Source organism: Dipodomys ordii, unplaced genomic scaffold (genome assembly GCF_000151885.1).
Source record: "Dipodomys ordii isolate 6190 unplaced genomic scaffold, Dord_2.0 Scaffold14, whole genome shotgun sequence".
NCBI lineage: Eukaryota > Metazoa > Chordata > Mammalia > Rodentia > Heteromyidae > Dipodomys > Dipodomys ordii.
In genome coordinates, this window is record NW_012267230.1 from 4,664,475 (window position 1) to 4,681,240 (window position 16,766).

The window sequence follows — 16,766 nt, forward strand, 5'->3', positions numbered from 1 at the left end:
CTGGCACTAAGTACCAGTGGCTCATACCTGTAATCCTAACTACTCAGGAGGCTGAGATCTGAGGATTGCAGTTCAAAGCCTGCCCTGGCAGGAAAGGCCATGAAACTCTTATCTCCAATAAACCACCAGAAAACCAGAAGTGGTGCTGTGGCTCAAGTGGTCTTGAGTTGAAGAGCTGAGGGACAGCGCCCAAGCTCAGAGTTCAAGCCCCACAACCACAAAAAAAAAAAAAAAAAAAGGAATCTGCTGGATGGCTGGGAATGTGGCTTAGTGGTAGAGTGCTTGCCTGGCATGCATCAAGTCCTGGGTTCGATTCCTCAGTACCACATAAACAGAAAAATCCAGAAGTGGCACTGTAGCTCAAATGGTAGGGTGCTAGCCTTGAGTAAAAGAAGCTCAAGGATAGTGCCCTAGTCCTGAGTTTAAGCCGGAGGGAGGGAGGGAGGGAGGGAGGGAGGGAGGGAGGGAGGATCTGGAAATGAATTCAGGAGCCAGTGGCCTCATACTCATAACCCTAGCAACTCAGGAAGCTGTGATCCTATCAAGGTTCAAAGCCAACCCAGGCAGGAGTGGCAGACTCTTCTCTAATTACTTACTTTCCAAAAAAAAAAAAAAAAGACAAGAAGCAGAGCTGTGGCTCAAATGGTAGAAAGTGAGCCTTGAGAAAAAAGCTCAAGGACATATGCAGGCCCTAAGTTCAAGCTCTAGGATTGACAAGGAATAAAAAAAGTTTGGAATTTATAGGGAAAAGACAGTGATTTTGTATTTTGTATTCAAATCCATAAATCATTCTACCTTTTACTTATGTTTTAAACACAAAACCAAAGGGGGAAAGAACACTGTTATGGTTCAAATATAAAATGTCCCCCACAGGCTCGTGCATTCAACATTTTATCTCCAGCTGGTGGAACTACTCTGGGTCCCACTCCCTTCCCCTCTCCCCTGCTTCTGTCTTCCAGGAGTGAACAGTTCTCCCCAGATATAGGCTGCAGCTGCTGTGGTGTTCTGTCCTAGCTTAGGAGGCTAAGCTTTCTTTCTATGGACTGATTCCTCTGAAACATCAACAAAATAAAATCTTCCTCCTGTAAATTATTCTCTCAGATACTGGGGCACTAGCTATGTCAAACTAGCACTAATACAGACTTCCAAGTCTTTGGATTCAGAGGCCTTCAATCTAGCCCATTTAGGGCTCCGAAGGCTGGGAGGGGCTTATATGCTCCCTGCAGTCATAGGGAACAACTCATGTTCATGAGCAAATTGACATCTTTTCAACAGATGCCTCACAACTTTCTCTAATTCTTAAAGAAGAAATCAGCTTTTTAAAAAGTTGTAAGATCATGAAGAGAAGTTTGTCTTCCCATCATTTACTTAATTTACAGCTCAGGAATGCTGTATAACAGGAATAGGCAAATCATAAATCATAGTGTATGTACTGTCCCTGTCATAACTATTCAACTCTGCTGACAGAGTACAAAGGCAGCCATAGATGATACATAAATGAATGGGCATGGCATAGACAGTAAACTTGAGTTAAATAAAAGTCACAGGTGTCCACCATTTGGGACAAAGCTGCTGCCTTGAGCTCCAAAATACCAGCTAAAACTCATAGTAGAGTCACTCAAACACAAGTATCAATCACGGTCACCAAGATGAAACTAAGCTGCTCACTTGATGATCCTAGAATTCAGGATTAGAAAGCTAACAACAAAATTTCCCCAGTCAGGTACTTTCAGGGCTGGGAAGGTGGCTCAGTGGTAGAATGTTTGCCTTGCAAGCATGAGGCCCTGGGTTCGATTCCTCAGTACCACATAAGCAGAAAAAGCTGGAAGTGGGGCTGAGGTTCAAGTGGTAGAGTGCTGGCCTTGAGCTGAAGAGCTGAGGGGCAGCACCCAGGCCCAGAGTTCAGGCCCCACAACCGACAAAAAAAAAAAAAAGCCAAGATAAAGAAGTTCCCTCTGCCTTGATCCTTTCACAAAAAAGGCAATCACTTTCTTTGCTAGTATTATCTCCCTGTCCCTACTTGCAGAGAAAGTAACTTTGAGAGGACCATTTCCTCTCTTTACTTTTGTTTCTTCAAACCTTTTCTGTCTATAAAAGCAACCTCCTCTACCCAGCTCACTGAAACATTATATTCTAAAACTGAAAAATAAAGGCAATTAAGATTTTTTGCTGAGTGTAGGCATGATGGTGCACATCTGTAATCCCAGCGCTCAGGAGGCTAAGCAGGATGATGATGAGTTGAGGCCAGCCTGGACAACATAGAGAGACCCCATCCCAAAATAAAAGTAAAAGGGGGCTGGCAATATTAATTGAGGAGTGGTAGAACACTTACCTAGCATGCTCCAGGTTCAATCCCCAGCACTACCAACACCCCCAAAAATCTTTTAAGTTGTAATTTTGTCCTTTGACACTTTATTTACAAAAGCAGGAAGTCGACAGAATTTGGCACAGAGCAGGCCTAGGGCAGGGAATCTCTGGGATAAGACTCAGCCCTTAGGCCCTCTATCTCTTCTCTTTGCTACTTTCCTAGTGGTTCCCCCTATCTATAGGCTTATCAAAGTGTAATCCCTAGACGTTTTGCTTCAAAATAACCCAAGGGTCTTATTTATTATGCAAAAATCTTGAGCCTTTTGCCATCTTACCAAAATCAGAATCTTTGAAGGAACACATTCTCTGTATCCTTCTTTGTCTTGCTTTTGATACTGTATTTGTTTTGGTTTTGTCCACAGCTCTGGCTCACAGCTCTTATACCCCTTATGATGCCCTAAGTTGACTATAGCAATACTTTGTTTTAAAATATTTGGCCTTTTGTCCTTGGCTTGTCCAACTGATTTAGAGCAGAGTGAAAGGTAGTCTTGTTACCTACAGAACATCCTTTCAAACACACCTAACACACCTTAATCGTGAGTTCATAGCCACAGGATGGAAGCCTGGCTACCAGAGGAACCTTGGAACCAGCTCAGAGTGGAACCTTTTGGCTCTCTAGTAATTTAATCAGCTAATTGTACTTCCAGAAAAACCAGAAGCTCCTGGATGACCACACATGCAGGGAGGCCAGCAGAAGCCGCTCTATGAGTATCTTCTTGCCCTAGCCATCCTATCTTATACTAGTAGTAGTCTGGAGGTGGTATCAGATTCCATAGGCAGAGGGCTCAGTCGCTGCGATTGTCCTCTTCTTACCATTCCCATGCCAGCTGCAGGCTCTGTGATTACAGCCAGCAGCAGTATGTTGGGATTCCCACAACCTCCTCCTCCATTTTATTCATCTTCTAGAATGGGCCACTACCTCTAGTGGTGTCAGACTGAATTAGGACACCAGAGGTTTCTGCCAACTCAATAGACAGAAACCCTCACAAAATTCTCCCCATACCCAATCTAGTGTCTGAGCATCTTGTGAGTATTAAAGTATTTTTATTCACACACTTGCAGTTGCAGTGATTGATCTATTAAAAGATACAAAGGTGGGCTGTGGCACTGGTGGCTCATGCCTGTAATCCTAGCTACTCAGAAGGCTGAGATCTGAGGATCATGGTTTGAAGCCAGCCTGGGCAGGAAAGTCCATACTACTCAGAAAAAAAGCCAGAAGTGGTGCTGCAGCTCAAGCAGTGGAGAGTTATCCTTGAACAAAAGGAGCTCAGGGACAGCACTCAGGCTGAGTCTAAGCCCCAGGACTTGCAAAAACAAAACAAAACCTACGAAGGTGTCCCCACAGCAGTCCTGGAGGGCCTTGCAGCCTCCCCTCCCTAACTATAAGCTTTCCTCGCCTGCGGTTCCGCTGCTTTCAATGCCTATTCTACAGAACCACCTTCTCCTCCTGGCTCATCATCCAACAAATTCCACTCTCTCCAGTACCCTGTCTCAGACACACAAGCCAATACTCTCTCTAGAATATTCTTATTAGAATCTTCATTCTACACTTAGAGTTTAAGAGTCACACCCCTAACCCTGGCAGCCACTACCCCCTTTCCTCTATCTAACTGTCTGAAGGCAAGAATGTGGTCTTTCTTAAGGAAGCACGTACACCAATCTACTCACACATCAATGAGGTCAGGTTTCAACACCGATGGCACAGCTGTTTCAATGTTGTACAGTTTAATCTGAGATCCATATAGAGTGACTTTAACCAACCTGTTGGCAAAGAAACAGGTAAAAATGGATTTTAAGGATAAGGACAAAAATGAACAAAACTGACAAGGTACCAGCAAAGAAATGCCCTAACAGCAGACTTTTTCAAAACAAAAGAATCCACACTAGACCTTTAATTTTACCCAAAGAAAATAATCTGAGACAGACATGAAGATTTCTGTACAAAGACACTCACTAAAATATTTATGGTACCAAGTCTTAAAAGAGCTGGGAATGTGGCTTAGTGGTAGAGTGCTTGTCTAGCATGCATGAAGCCCTGGGTTCGATTCCTTAGTACCACATAAACAGAAAAAGCCAGAAGTAGTGCTGTGGCTCAAGTGGTAGAGTGCTAGCCTTGAGCAAAAGCTCAGAGACAGTGCCCAGGCTCTGAGTTCAAGCCCCAGGACTGGCCAAAAAAAAAAGTCTTAAAAATAGAATGGATATAATGGAATATATTACATTTAATTTTAAAAAATTCTTAGAAGATTATTTAATGACTATGGTCAAGGTATTGTAAATACAAAAGGGCTAACAAATGCTTGTATATATATTAACCACATTGACTAGTTAGGTCATAAGAAAGAGCCTTCTTTTCACACTGTAATCCAAATGCACACAAATAGCAAGCATTGCTCAGCACTGACAGGGAGAGAGGCATACATAAGACTTATAAGATAATGACAAGGGATCTCTGATACACTCTCACCCCAGTTATAATGACTGACAGACATGTCAGTAATGCTCGAGTAAACTAAAACAATGGACATCTAATCCATGGGTTCCATATCCTATCCCAGCTAAAAATTAGTGCAAATGAAGACAGACAAACTGGAATTAGACATGCTGTTGTTTGGCAAGAGCATAGCAGTTAAATTCCATGGGCTCTCTCTCTCTCTCATAAATCATGTAAAATGGACAAGGTATACTAACTACCTCTAAGCCACAACTGACTCAAAAGTACAATGGCAATACTGTTTCTCTACACACAATAAAATTAAATAAAACATACAAACCCACTTTAAAAAATTTCCCACTATTGGCGAGGCACCAGTGGCTCACACCTATAATCCTAGCTAGTCAGGAGGTTGAGATTTGAGGTTTGCAGTTCAAAGCCAGCCCAGGCAGAAAAGCCCATGAGACTCTTATCTCCAACAAACTACTCAGAAAAAAACCAAGAAGTGGTAATATGGCTAGCCTTGAGCACAAAGAGGCTCAGGGACAGCATTTGGGCCCAAAATTCAAGCCCCAGGACCACGCACACACACCCCCACCCCGCAAAAGAATTCCCAATATTGTATAGTGCTTTTACTGTTAATATAACCTGGCTTTCAAGGAACTTAAATTTTTAATCTTTCAAGGGTTTAAAAATTTTAAGCTAAGAAATAACAGTTAAAGAAAAACTGGGTGTGGACAGAAGTCAGCTACTGGGACTCAGTGCATGCATGTGACCCAGCAAGGAGCCTATTTACACCCTTGAAAGCTTAAGGCCTCTAGGTCTTCAGGCTGGACTCACACATAGCCAGCTTTGATCTAATCAACCCTTGAAATGGTTTGAATCTCTTATGGTTTACCTGTGACTTTTAGAGTGCAAGTGTGGGGAAGGACTGTGCAAAGGAAAACCTTCCCCTGTCAAATGCAGCCACATTTCATGCAAAGATCCAAAAAAGAGCGGGTATGAAAGGAGCCAGGCTGGACTCACTCTCAGGCCAGGCCCCTAAGGCACTGGACAGACCACAGACAACTTTCAACTTTGGCAGCGAGCTGCCTACTTGTTTTCTTCATGCTGTTAAATCATGTAAGGAAGGACTGGACACTGACTCCAACTGGCTCGTTCCAATCCAACACCATTTTTATATCTCTACACAAGATCATCAGTGAGGTAACAGATGTGTCCACTGCTCTGTTACATGGTTGGCTTATACTAAGCACCTTATTTAACTCTCATGATAAATGGTTCCCCTTCATTTTCCATATGAAACAAGTGAAGTTCAGAAAAGCTAACAGTGAAGCCCCTCTCAGAGCTGGTGCCAGAGACAGGAATGTACAGACAACAGCTGTCCCGCACAGAAGGGGAGGTAAGTTCTGAAGAGGGCAGCCCACCTACCTCTCTACGACAGTGAGGGCATCATTAAAGCGAGCAGCAAACACGTCCCCAATGAAGTACTCGGCCAGGCGGCCCACAGCCTGCAGCAGAGAGCTCAAGTCTCGCAGGGAGCAGTGCAGGCGCCGGCAGTCGTTTTCCGCAGTGATGTTCAGCCTGTGTCCTGGAACATAACATACCAGTCACTTCAGTCATTACAGACTGTGGTTCCTTCAGATCGGCTGCTGGGGACAAAACCAATTCACCAAACCTAGCCACCTACAGATTGCTTCCCAGGACCACGCAGGAACATTGGGCACAGCTTCCACCTAAAAGTCTATCCACATGTGTTGCCACAGGTGGGACGGAGTGGAAGGGAAGGAACAGAGGGCCTAGGATACACTAACACAGAAGAATTCCATCCTGATGCCTCTAAAGATGGTAAGGTATTGATACCAGCAAAACTGTGTATACAAGAAAACACACTCAGGGAGGCCTCATCAGTAATGTGCCCGACATGGTCCTATTTCCAGGGCAGAGGTGCTACTCTAAGCAATATGCCAAACCTGCTGCCTGTGCCCACCACGGTTTCAGGATAAACCCCCAAGGGTTGAGAGGCTTGCCTTGCTAAATGACAGGGCTGTGCTGCCATGCAATTCACTGTTCTCGTGGCAAAATTGGAATGCAATAAAAAAAAAAAAAAGTACGGTTCTAGGCCCCCTCTAATCCCTTTTACTCTCCTGAGAATCCTTGCCATCCCAATCCCTCCCCTCTAAACTTGCCCTGATTCATCTGGCAAAGCATAGTGCCTAGAATAGAAAGTAGACTGGAAATGCTATGCATTTGAAACTACTAGGCTGAAGCATGTGAAATTTTGCTGACCACTGACTACTGCACAAAACGGAAAGTCCTTACAGTTCACCTCAACATATATATGTCATGGAAGGAAGCATTGTGTTGATCAAAAGGGCAGGTGGTTCTTTCCTGTTCTGTCTGAAAGGCAGACAGACAATAGAGGCTAGACGTATCCAAAATGCTATCTGCCTCCAGTCTAAAAACCTATCTGTCCTGCCACAAAATTATTCAAGGTACCAACTATAGTGGGTGTGGAGGGGGAGTGAAGAGCTGTTCATACTGACTTGCACTTTTTTCCATTCTGGCTAAGGCTTACATTTCCCCCCAAAGCACAGAACATCGATAAAGTAGAATCTTAAGTGAGATCATGCTATATGTAAGTTTAGAGGAAGACTTTTCAAGTATCCTCTAAGTCATCCTGAAGTAGCCTAAACGTGTTCTAAGCTACATCCAAAGAACAGCTCCTCTGCAAATCGCTGCCCAGGGAGGGGCATCTTAATGGAAAGCATCATTTAATTTTCTTGTTTGAGGGTCATGAGGGAGGGTGAAAGCATGAAAATTAGTGCTTAAAGTATTCCACTCCAAGAGAACAAACAAGTCATAACCCCAAGCAGCGCAAGGAATGAATGTTTATATATTGTAGAGAAAACAATGCCTTGTCATGCAAACAAGAAAGCTTGCATGGCTAAGCAAAATAGTTATAAAGAAGTTACTTCGAGGGGCTGGGAAGGTGGCTCAGTGGTGGTAGAGCGCTTGACTTGTATGCATGAGGCCCTTGGTTCGATTCATCAGCACCACATAAGCAAAAAGAAAAAAGCCTGAAGTAGCACTGTGGCTCAAGTGGTAGAGCACTAGCCTTGAGCTGAAGAGCTGAGGGACAGCGCCCAGGCCCAGAGTTCAGGCCCCACGACCGGACCCCCCTCCCCCCGCCCACAAAAAAAAGAAGTTACTTCGAGCTGAAGGAAGCTATCCATGATGAGTGGCACAGCCACACATAAAATGGATACACCACCAAAGAGTTTCCTAATCCACTGCAGACAGATAGTGAGAGTCAAGGATGGCCTGCAAGGAGCACAAGTGCCACACAACAACCGTCAGGAAACTGCCATGCCATACAGATGTGCTTGCCTTGGTCTTTGCTGAGGACTTGGAGACAAGATCGGGGTTGGCATGGTAACAGTAAGTACACCCACTCTTCCAAATATGAATGTACTAGCAAAGCAGGGAAAGGCGGGCTCTGAGCTGAAGAACAGTCCTACAGGTGTCACTGGCACACCCAATGGTCTCCAATGATCATAGCAGCAGCAAAGGTGCCTTGACTCCCACTGTCACATGTGTCAGATGAGACACTAGAATTACAGGCTGAAGAGCCAGAGATACAGCTCAACAGAGTGCATATGTGAGGCCTTGGGTTCAACCCCCAGCACTAAAAGCAGGGTTTAAAAACAAAAAAAAAGTAGAGGCTGGGCTTAAGTCAATGCAAATGAAAGGAGAGAGGCCACAAGCTGTGAAGAGAAAAGATAACATGTTTTCTATTGAGAGGCAGAAAGGCAGACCAATATAGCAGGGAAGTTATTTGGAGGGGCAAATGGCCATGGGAACCAGGGAACAAACTGTACTCAGCAATTTCAATTTTTTTTAATAGCTTTCTGCACTGGAAACTTGGCTTCTGAGCCACTACGGCATGAGAGAATGCTTTGTCATGGAGAAGAAAGTTCATTTTAAAGCAGGAAATAAGCATTTCACTGGCCTGAGAGGTTTTGCCATGCGATATGCACCACAGATCAGTGCTGGAAAAGATTTATAAATGCTCTGGAAGAGCCAAATCGTCTGTGAAACTGCCAGTAAATGGGCTTCAATGAGGACAGGTATGTGATATTTAATTTAGTGGAAATGTATTCTCTTTCTAGAATGTGAAGCTCTGAGTTATCAATAGTCTAAAAAGGATTAAAAAATACCCACCGCAGATTTTACCTAGACAGACTCACCATAAAGATGAATAGGCAATCTAGGGTCAATTGTGGGTGGGGACATTAACATAGTTGATATTTGTTATAGATCAAGAATAATGGTGTAGGCTCATACTTATAATCCTAGCTACCCAGGAGGATCATGACAAGGCCAGCGTAGATAGCAAAGTTTACTAGATTCAGTCTCCAAAATAACCAGGAAGAGGCTGAGCTGGATGCCTAGGCTTGGGTGGCAAAATGACGGAGGGAAGGAGGGAAGGAGGGAGGGAGGGAGAATAATGGGAAAGGTATAGTATTGTACGTCTGTAATTTGTAATGGTCTGAGGCCATCTTGTTTCAAAAGAAACCTACAAACATACATATTCACATAATGGTCTTTGGGTCTGGAGGAGATTCTAATTTGGGTTAATGGCTCTGAGGGAGAGATCACCTGTGCATAATTATTCCCCATGATGGATTCTGGAATGTTTAGCATTTGTACATTCAAATGATTTTTCATTAGTGATGACAGGCATATTACAGCCATGTTTGTTTTGAAAAAATGCCTTTTTAAAGTTTGTGTAAGCCACTGAAAGCCAGGACCAGTATCTGCCAAGCCCCATCAGCCTCCTGGGGCTTACTGTGTTGTTTTCAAAGCTAACAGACATGGAAACGAGCCCTCTGGGGCCACCAGGAAGGGCAGCCTCAGAAAGAACAGGGAGAGGACCAGTGGAAGCACTGCTGGGAATGACAGCCAGGAGGAAGCTGTCCTCTGAGCAGCTCGGTGCCCGCCACTGAGACAACAGAAGGGCTGGAGGTCAGGACCAGTATACCTCCTGCAAGGCAATGGCACAAGGAGCAGCAAGTGAATTTGCAGAAGGAAGACGGCAGGCAGGAAGGACACCTGAGGCTCAAGTTGCCGGTGTTTTCACCTAGCAGAAATGTCAGTTATGTCAGCTTTTCACCACTCCCATCCTGAGACTAGCATTAACCAGCCATGTGACAGTGGGTCTTGGAACGTCAGTGTCCTCTTCTATAAAACTGGAGTATGAGTAGCAGTGCTTATACGTTACAGGCCAGTGGAGAGAATGCAACCATAGGGGAACACAATGCCTGACATATGATGAGTACTCTATAAATGGAGGCTATTTTCAGTATTATCATCAGGGCGGTCTGTAAAGCACAGCCCAAAAGCTCTGCAGCTCTCCTCCACAGGGAGGGGGAAACCATCCAGGTAGGGGGTTGAACCATCCAAGCAGGGTGCTGCACTGTGAGCATGCCTGCCTGCTCAGAGCAGCTCCTCTATTGTAATTTTACAAACCAGACAAAGAGCTCATGGCAGGAAAGTGCAAGGCCTTTTCCTTTTCAGTAGCTCTATTTCAAAGAACATAGAATATTCTGGGGTTTTAGTAAGTACTACTTCTTTGCCCCAATTAGCTTCTTTCCAAACTTTTCTTTGAAAATCAGTGTCAGCCCCTACAGCTTCTCTGCATCAGGAAGGTTTAAACTTCTGTTTAGAAGTGAGAATTGTGAGGAAGAGGAGCTACAGAGAGCAGATTATGCTATTGGTCCATTTTTTTTTTAATATTAGGTTAAATTTGAAAATAAAAACCAATTTACCTGACCCTGAAGTAACTACAAACTGCTGTAATCCCAAATACACTTCTAAGTTGTCCTGAAGAACTGGGAACTGAAAACAGAAAGATTTTTTTAATCATAAATGCAAGTTTTAACAACGAGTTTTTAACATTAAAACATCAAGTACCTATGGAGAGCAGGTCAAAATCCAGAATTTTTCTCTAAGAACCTTTATATACAGCTAGGAAGAGGAGGCTCCTTTTGCTATCCACCATCTACCCCATTTTTATAGTTGAAACTATTATGTAATATACATAATAGTATGATTTGCAGGGGGGGGGGTCCAGTTCTGGCACTTGAATTCAGGATCTGGGCACTGTCCCTGAGCTTCTTTTGCTCAAGGCTAGCACTGTATAAAAGAGCCATAATGCCACTTCTGGCTTTTTCTGTTGATGTGTTACTGAGGAATTGAACCCAGGGCAACTTCATGCATGCTAGGCAAGCACTCTACCACTCTACCACTGAGCCACATTCCCAGCCCCATAGTATGAATTTTTTTTGAGCATGGCAAAGGATGCTGGGATATGACTATCACATTCCTAGCAAGAGACATCAGCCCCCAAATGACCTAACCTTTGAGAGCTAAGATGGGGCTGCATTTGGCCTCAAGCACAAAGAGAAACAATATTGCCCTTGAAAACAATATTAAATTATGCCTTGTTAATGTGCATAGCAAGGTAAAAAGATAGGCTATATGATTTGAAAGTCAGTTTTCACTGTTCACACAGCAACCAAGACTTCATAACTAGAGCTGGCTCTTTCTGAAGCTGCCACAAACATCACAAATGAAAATAAGACATATGTGTGTCTTTTATATGTGCCTAAGAGAAGCGGGCTGCAAGGCCAAGCAGCACTTTCCATAGAACACCATGCCCCTGGGTCGTATATACAAAAGCTAACTCCAGTAAGTTATCTTTCCTTAGAGGAAGATATGAATTCAATGAAATAACCACTATTATAAATACTAGTTTAACTGGGTGCTGGTGGCTCACGGCTGTAATCCTAACTACTTCAGGAGGCTGAGATCTGAGGATCTGGGTTCAAAGCCAGCCCAAGCTGGCTTTGTGTCTGAGCTCTATCACCCTGGCCACCACCTCCAGGCTCTGGTGTAAGTACTGCTGCCATTCTGTCTGCTGCTATGGAGAAACAAGGGCACCAACTGAATCTTGTCCTCTTCCTTGCCATTCTCTCTTTGCTTTTGGTCTCAGACACACAAGTGGAGCTGTGGCTGAAAGTGCTAGAGCACTCGCCTTGAGCTAAAGAGCTAAGGAACAGCACCCAGGCCCTGAGTTCAAGCTCCATGATCAACAATAAATAAATAAATAAATATTCATTTAATGAAATCAACATTATGACTGAAGAGCACAGCACAAAAACACAGGCAGAGGACTAGCAATGTGCCCCAGGGAGTGGGACAGAGGCCAGCTTCACAGCTGTGTTGTCTGGCCACCTTCACTCTACTGATAGAAGGCATCAAGGCATTTATAAAGTAAGTATTATCTTCAAGATTAGACTGAGCTTCTAAAAGTTTGCAAAAAAAATGTTAACATCAAAAAAGTAGAGGTCCACTCATGTAACTGTAACCCTCTGTATAGTATCTTTACAATAAAAAAAAAAATCATAAAAAAAAAAAAACAAGGACATTCTCAGTCCTTGGTGAACACAAGTTTTCTTTGTGGCAAGTCCTCAGTGCTCCCGATTAGAACTAGCCTTCTCATATCCTCCCCTTCCAAATCTCTTGTTATGTCTTTGGTGAAATGTAATTATATCTAAATGGTTATTTTCTCAGGGTTCTTGGTGAAGTAAGCCTGTTCTCATGATTACTATCCTATGATGAAACTTAGAGGTGGCTTACATTCTTGCATTTTTTTGTGGGAATTGGCAATATTAACAAATCAAGCCAAGTTAGTATAAAATACACAGAATATATGACTATTGGGATTTCTTATTAAAATCTGAATGTAAAAAAAAAAAAAAAAAAAAGTAGAGGTCTTTGCTGTTCAGAAGTGTAGCTGAGTGGTGAGGCATTTATTTGCGTAGCATTCCATGAGGCTCTAGAGTCCATCTCCCGCACAGGAGAGGGCTAAGTTATATACAGATGCACATAGCAAGGGAGGGCGAGACAAAGAAGTATATGCCATACATGCTACACAGACAGGGAACCAATCAGATTCTTCCTTCCCCTTCAAATGATGAGTTACCAGAGTTGAGAAGGCGTGCGTGGGAAGAAGCTCCATCACCTTGGCCACCACCTCCAGGCTCTGGCGTAAGTACCGCTGCCACTCTGTCTGCTGCTGTGGGGAAACAAAGGCATCAACTGAATCCTGTCCTCTTCCTTGCCACTCTCTCTCTATCTCATGTCTGGTCTCAGACACAAAATTTTGACGAAATAGAGAATGATAGAACTAGGTTATTTGACACTTTAAAAAGCCAGGCTAGAATTATTCTTTAACCCAACAAATTGATTTCATAACAAGCTATTTCCTCAGAAAGCCATAATCTATACAGAAGAACCCACTTTTTCTCCTGCAGGCATAACAGTACAGAGAAAAATGAGTCCCCTGTGAAAGGTTTGGAAACCTTTACTTTGTCCCACCCATCAGGATCACTCCCCCCTTTCCACAACATCCAAGGATAAGTCTATGTATACATACCTTACTAAATCAGGGCCCTTATGGTGTTGTCCACAGGCAAGTGACAACCTTCCTTGGAGGCCTTTCAGCAATTTGAATTCTGTGGCCTCCATCCTAGATTGCCAAAGCTAAAACCTGTTTTAACAGGCTGTTCCAAAACAGAATTCCTTCCATTCTAGTTTTTTCTATTTTATTCTATTTTAATTTTAGTCTTATCATTTAAATATCTCTAATTTTCATCAGTACCCAGCCAGGTATTCTTTGATGCTCAGGTAAAGAATGGAGGCAGATATTCAAGGCAGGACACCAAGTTCTCACTAAACCACCTCCTTCACTGTACACATAGGTATAAATGCCGACTGAACATTTTTTTTTTTACCATCAGTGAGACAAAGGAGAGCAGTAGGAGATAAGAATGTCAAGTATACAACTCAATTTGAAAACAACTCTGACTTAGTTTCCAGAGCACAGAGTCTGGTTGCTATCAAAAGGGAACACTGATTAAGGGTCAGTTGGGGGTATTGTCACTTACATCATCATCCAGAGTCTCATCATCCAACTCCTCAAGCTGGGCCTGGTTGTATCTGAATTGGATACGATTCAACACTTCTGTGAGCAAGAGGATCAGGGCATCTTCGTACCTGTGTGGAGCAGAGACATCAGTGTAAGGAGGCTTTTATTTAGCATAGAAGGGAACAGTGCCATGGACAATGCCTCAACAGCTAGAGTCCAAGGGCTGGCAAGGGTGCATGCAAGTGAAGCAGAAACAGCAGTATTTTTTAATTAACTGTTCTGGGGACCAAATGGTTTTCTTGATGCACTTTTTTTTGGGGGGGGGGGTGGAGGGAGGTCAGTTGTGGGGCCTGAACTCTGGGCCTGGGCACTGTCCCTCAGTTCTTCAGCTCAAGGCTAGTGCTCTTCCACCTGAGACACAGTGTCACTTCCAGCTTTTTCTGCTTATGTGGTGCTGAGGAATCAAACCCAGGGCCTCATGCATGTGAGGCAAACACTCTACCACTGAGCCCCTTCCCAGCCCCGATGCACTGACATTTTACTTTTATAAGAATAGCCTTGCTGGGCACTGGCGGCCCATGCTTATAATCCTAGCTACTCAGGAAGCTGAAATCTGGGGATTGTGGTTCGAAGCCAGCCAGACCATTTGGAAAGCCCATGAGACTCCAATTAAACACCAGAAACCTGAAGTGGAGCTGTGGCTTAAAGTGGGAGTACACCAGACTTGAGCTTAGAGCTAGTGCCCAGGCCCTGAGTTAAAACCTCCGCAAAAAATAAATAAGGAAGAATGGCCTTTTTTCCCCTCTGGTAGAATTTTTGTCTTAAAAGTCTAGTTTGGCAGGGGCTGGGAAGGTGGCTCAGTGGTAGAGAGCTTGCTTTGCATACATGAGGCCCTGGGTTCAATTCCTCAGCACTACATAAACAAAAAGAAAAAAAAAGCTGGAAGTGGTGCTGTGGCTCAAGTGGTAGAGTGCTAGCCTTGAGCTGAAGAGCTGAGGGACAACGCCCAAACCCAGAGTTCAGGCCCCACAACTGGACACCCCCCCCCAAAAAAAAAGTCTAGTTTGGTTTTAGTATTACTTGTCCCCACCTCTCTTGGTTAAACTTTTTGCATGCAAAGTATTTTTCTTTTCTTTCCCTGATCTCTTTTTCATCTTTACAGTGCTCAAAACTGAACCCAGGACCTGTGTGTCCTAGGCAAGTGTTCTATGCTTGAGCCACGCCCTCAGTCATTTGTTTTAATCTTGGTTTTGAGACTGGGTCTCACTGTTATCTTTAACAAGACTGGCCTTAACCTTAAACTCTACCCTACCTCTGCCTCCCTGACATATGCCACTAGTGTGTGATTCTAAGTAAGTCCCTGAAATCATACAAGTTATGTAACAGATCATAATCAAATTAACTAGAAAACAGTAAAAGTTACAAAAATCCCGTATGTTTGGAAATAAAACAGTAAGGAGATTTCAAGAGAAATTAGAAAGTATTTTAAGGCAAATTTAAGGCAGTATCTAAAAGTCTGGTGAGAAAAGCCAAATCGAGGTTTTGACTGGATTAGGAGTAGTATTTATACACAACGGAAGAAAACTACTGAACTCAAAAAGTTCAAAAATAGATCAAATGATCCACGTTAAAGCAACTACATGATAGAGGCCAATAAATATAAGCAAACAAATAAGAAATGTGCAAGCATGCAAAAAATAAAGTTATGATTAGATAACTAAAATAGCTTTGTCAACTCATAAGATAACTAAAATGTCATTCTCTAACTCTTATGTGCAAACTGAGGCATAAAGTTCTTCTAGTAGGAGCTAGAAGGCTACTGGACTTCTGATCTAAACCTAATTAACACATTTTATTAACTACATCGAACGTCGATTGTAACAACAGCACTTCTTCCTCTCATGCAGCAATTTTCTCATGTCCACTCACATTTGTTTACAGTCTAATCTCATGTTACCTAGGATCCCTTTGTTGGTCTGTGGCTAGCACTTGCCAGTATTGATGTGACAAGGAGGTTTGCAGGGTCTGACTCAATGGGTTGCTTCACCACTCACATTGCCTCATCTTCCTGTACAAATAAGTTCCTACACAGGTGACTTCACACTGACGAGCATGAAAAGAGTGAGTAACAGTTAATATTCATTTAATGTGTGCCTATTCTCAGCCGCTCTACACAAGTACCAACTCTATTTTCTCAATAACGGTGAGAAAGGCAAACTCCAAGTGCAAATGAGGAAAAGGATTCTGTACCTTTCCCACCTTTCCTGATAACCATCTCAACTGCAATCAGGATAACTGACCCAATCAGCAGCTTTGTCAGCAAGGCAAGTTACAGAACACTTATCCCATTAACACTGGCCAGCCTCACTAGCTCTGATCAAGAAACTCTCACGTACTCTCACTTAGGAAGGAACATGTACACTCTGAATTTCTAAGTTCCTAGGACCAAAAATAAATCTGTGTACATTTATGCTTCAAAAATTTTGTGTGTGGGGGGTAATAAAAAAATTTTTTGTATCCCACCCACAATGCCTGGCACTTAGTTGGTGAGGAATAATGCAAAACCTTTTAACCACAGTGACAGGAAATGAGTGCTGCTGCTGAGACTTAACCACATTCATGTTTCCAATTGAAGATACCAAGTAAACACTTGACTACTTCCTGAAAGATCAGTAGCTTCTGAAATTCTGGCTCAAGCCACAAATGTGATTACAAAAGCAAGGGCATATAGTTCCATCTGTTGAAAAGCTTCTGATCAGTTAGGAGCTCTCAGTTAAAATAAACATGGTAATCACCAGTAGCCAATAATATCAGCTGCTCCTACAAAAACAGCATGCCTCTAATACAGGGACTCTTATGGAGCAATGATTGCCAAACTGTTAAAACTTGAACATAAAAGCTTCTTAAACATACACAGTGTAAATGCGTGAGGGACTGCAAAAACCAAAGTTCGCCTGTAGCCACTCCTCTTTG

The 16,766-nt window shown here is 43.1% G+C and overlaps 1 protein-coding gene across 1 annotated transcript in view; it reads right to left on the reverse strand.

The window, feature by feature from the left end:
* Positions 1–16,766, reverse strand: part of Xpo6 (exportin 6) — a 96,068-nt gene that overhangs the window by 25,471 nt on the left and 53,831 nt on the right. Inside the window, exons 10-14 of the mRNA XM_013011576.1 lie at positions 13,813–13,921; positions 12,849–12,941; positions 10,630–10,699; positions 6,230–6,389; positions 4,036–4,128 (exon numbers count right to left, since the gene is read on the reverse strand). Coding sequence (XP_012867030.1) covers positions 4,036–4,128; positions 6,230–6,389; positions 10,630–10,699; positions 12,849–12,941; positions 13,813–13,921 — 525 coding nt within the window. The remainder of the gene's footprint in view (positions 1–4,035; positions 4,129–6,229; positions 6,390–10,629; positions 10,700–12,848; positions 12,942–13,812; positions 13,922–16,766) is intronic.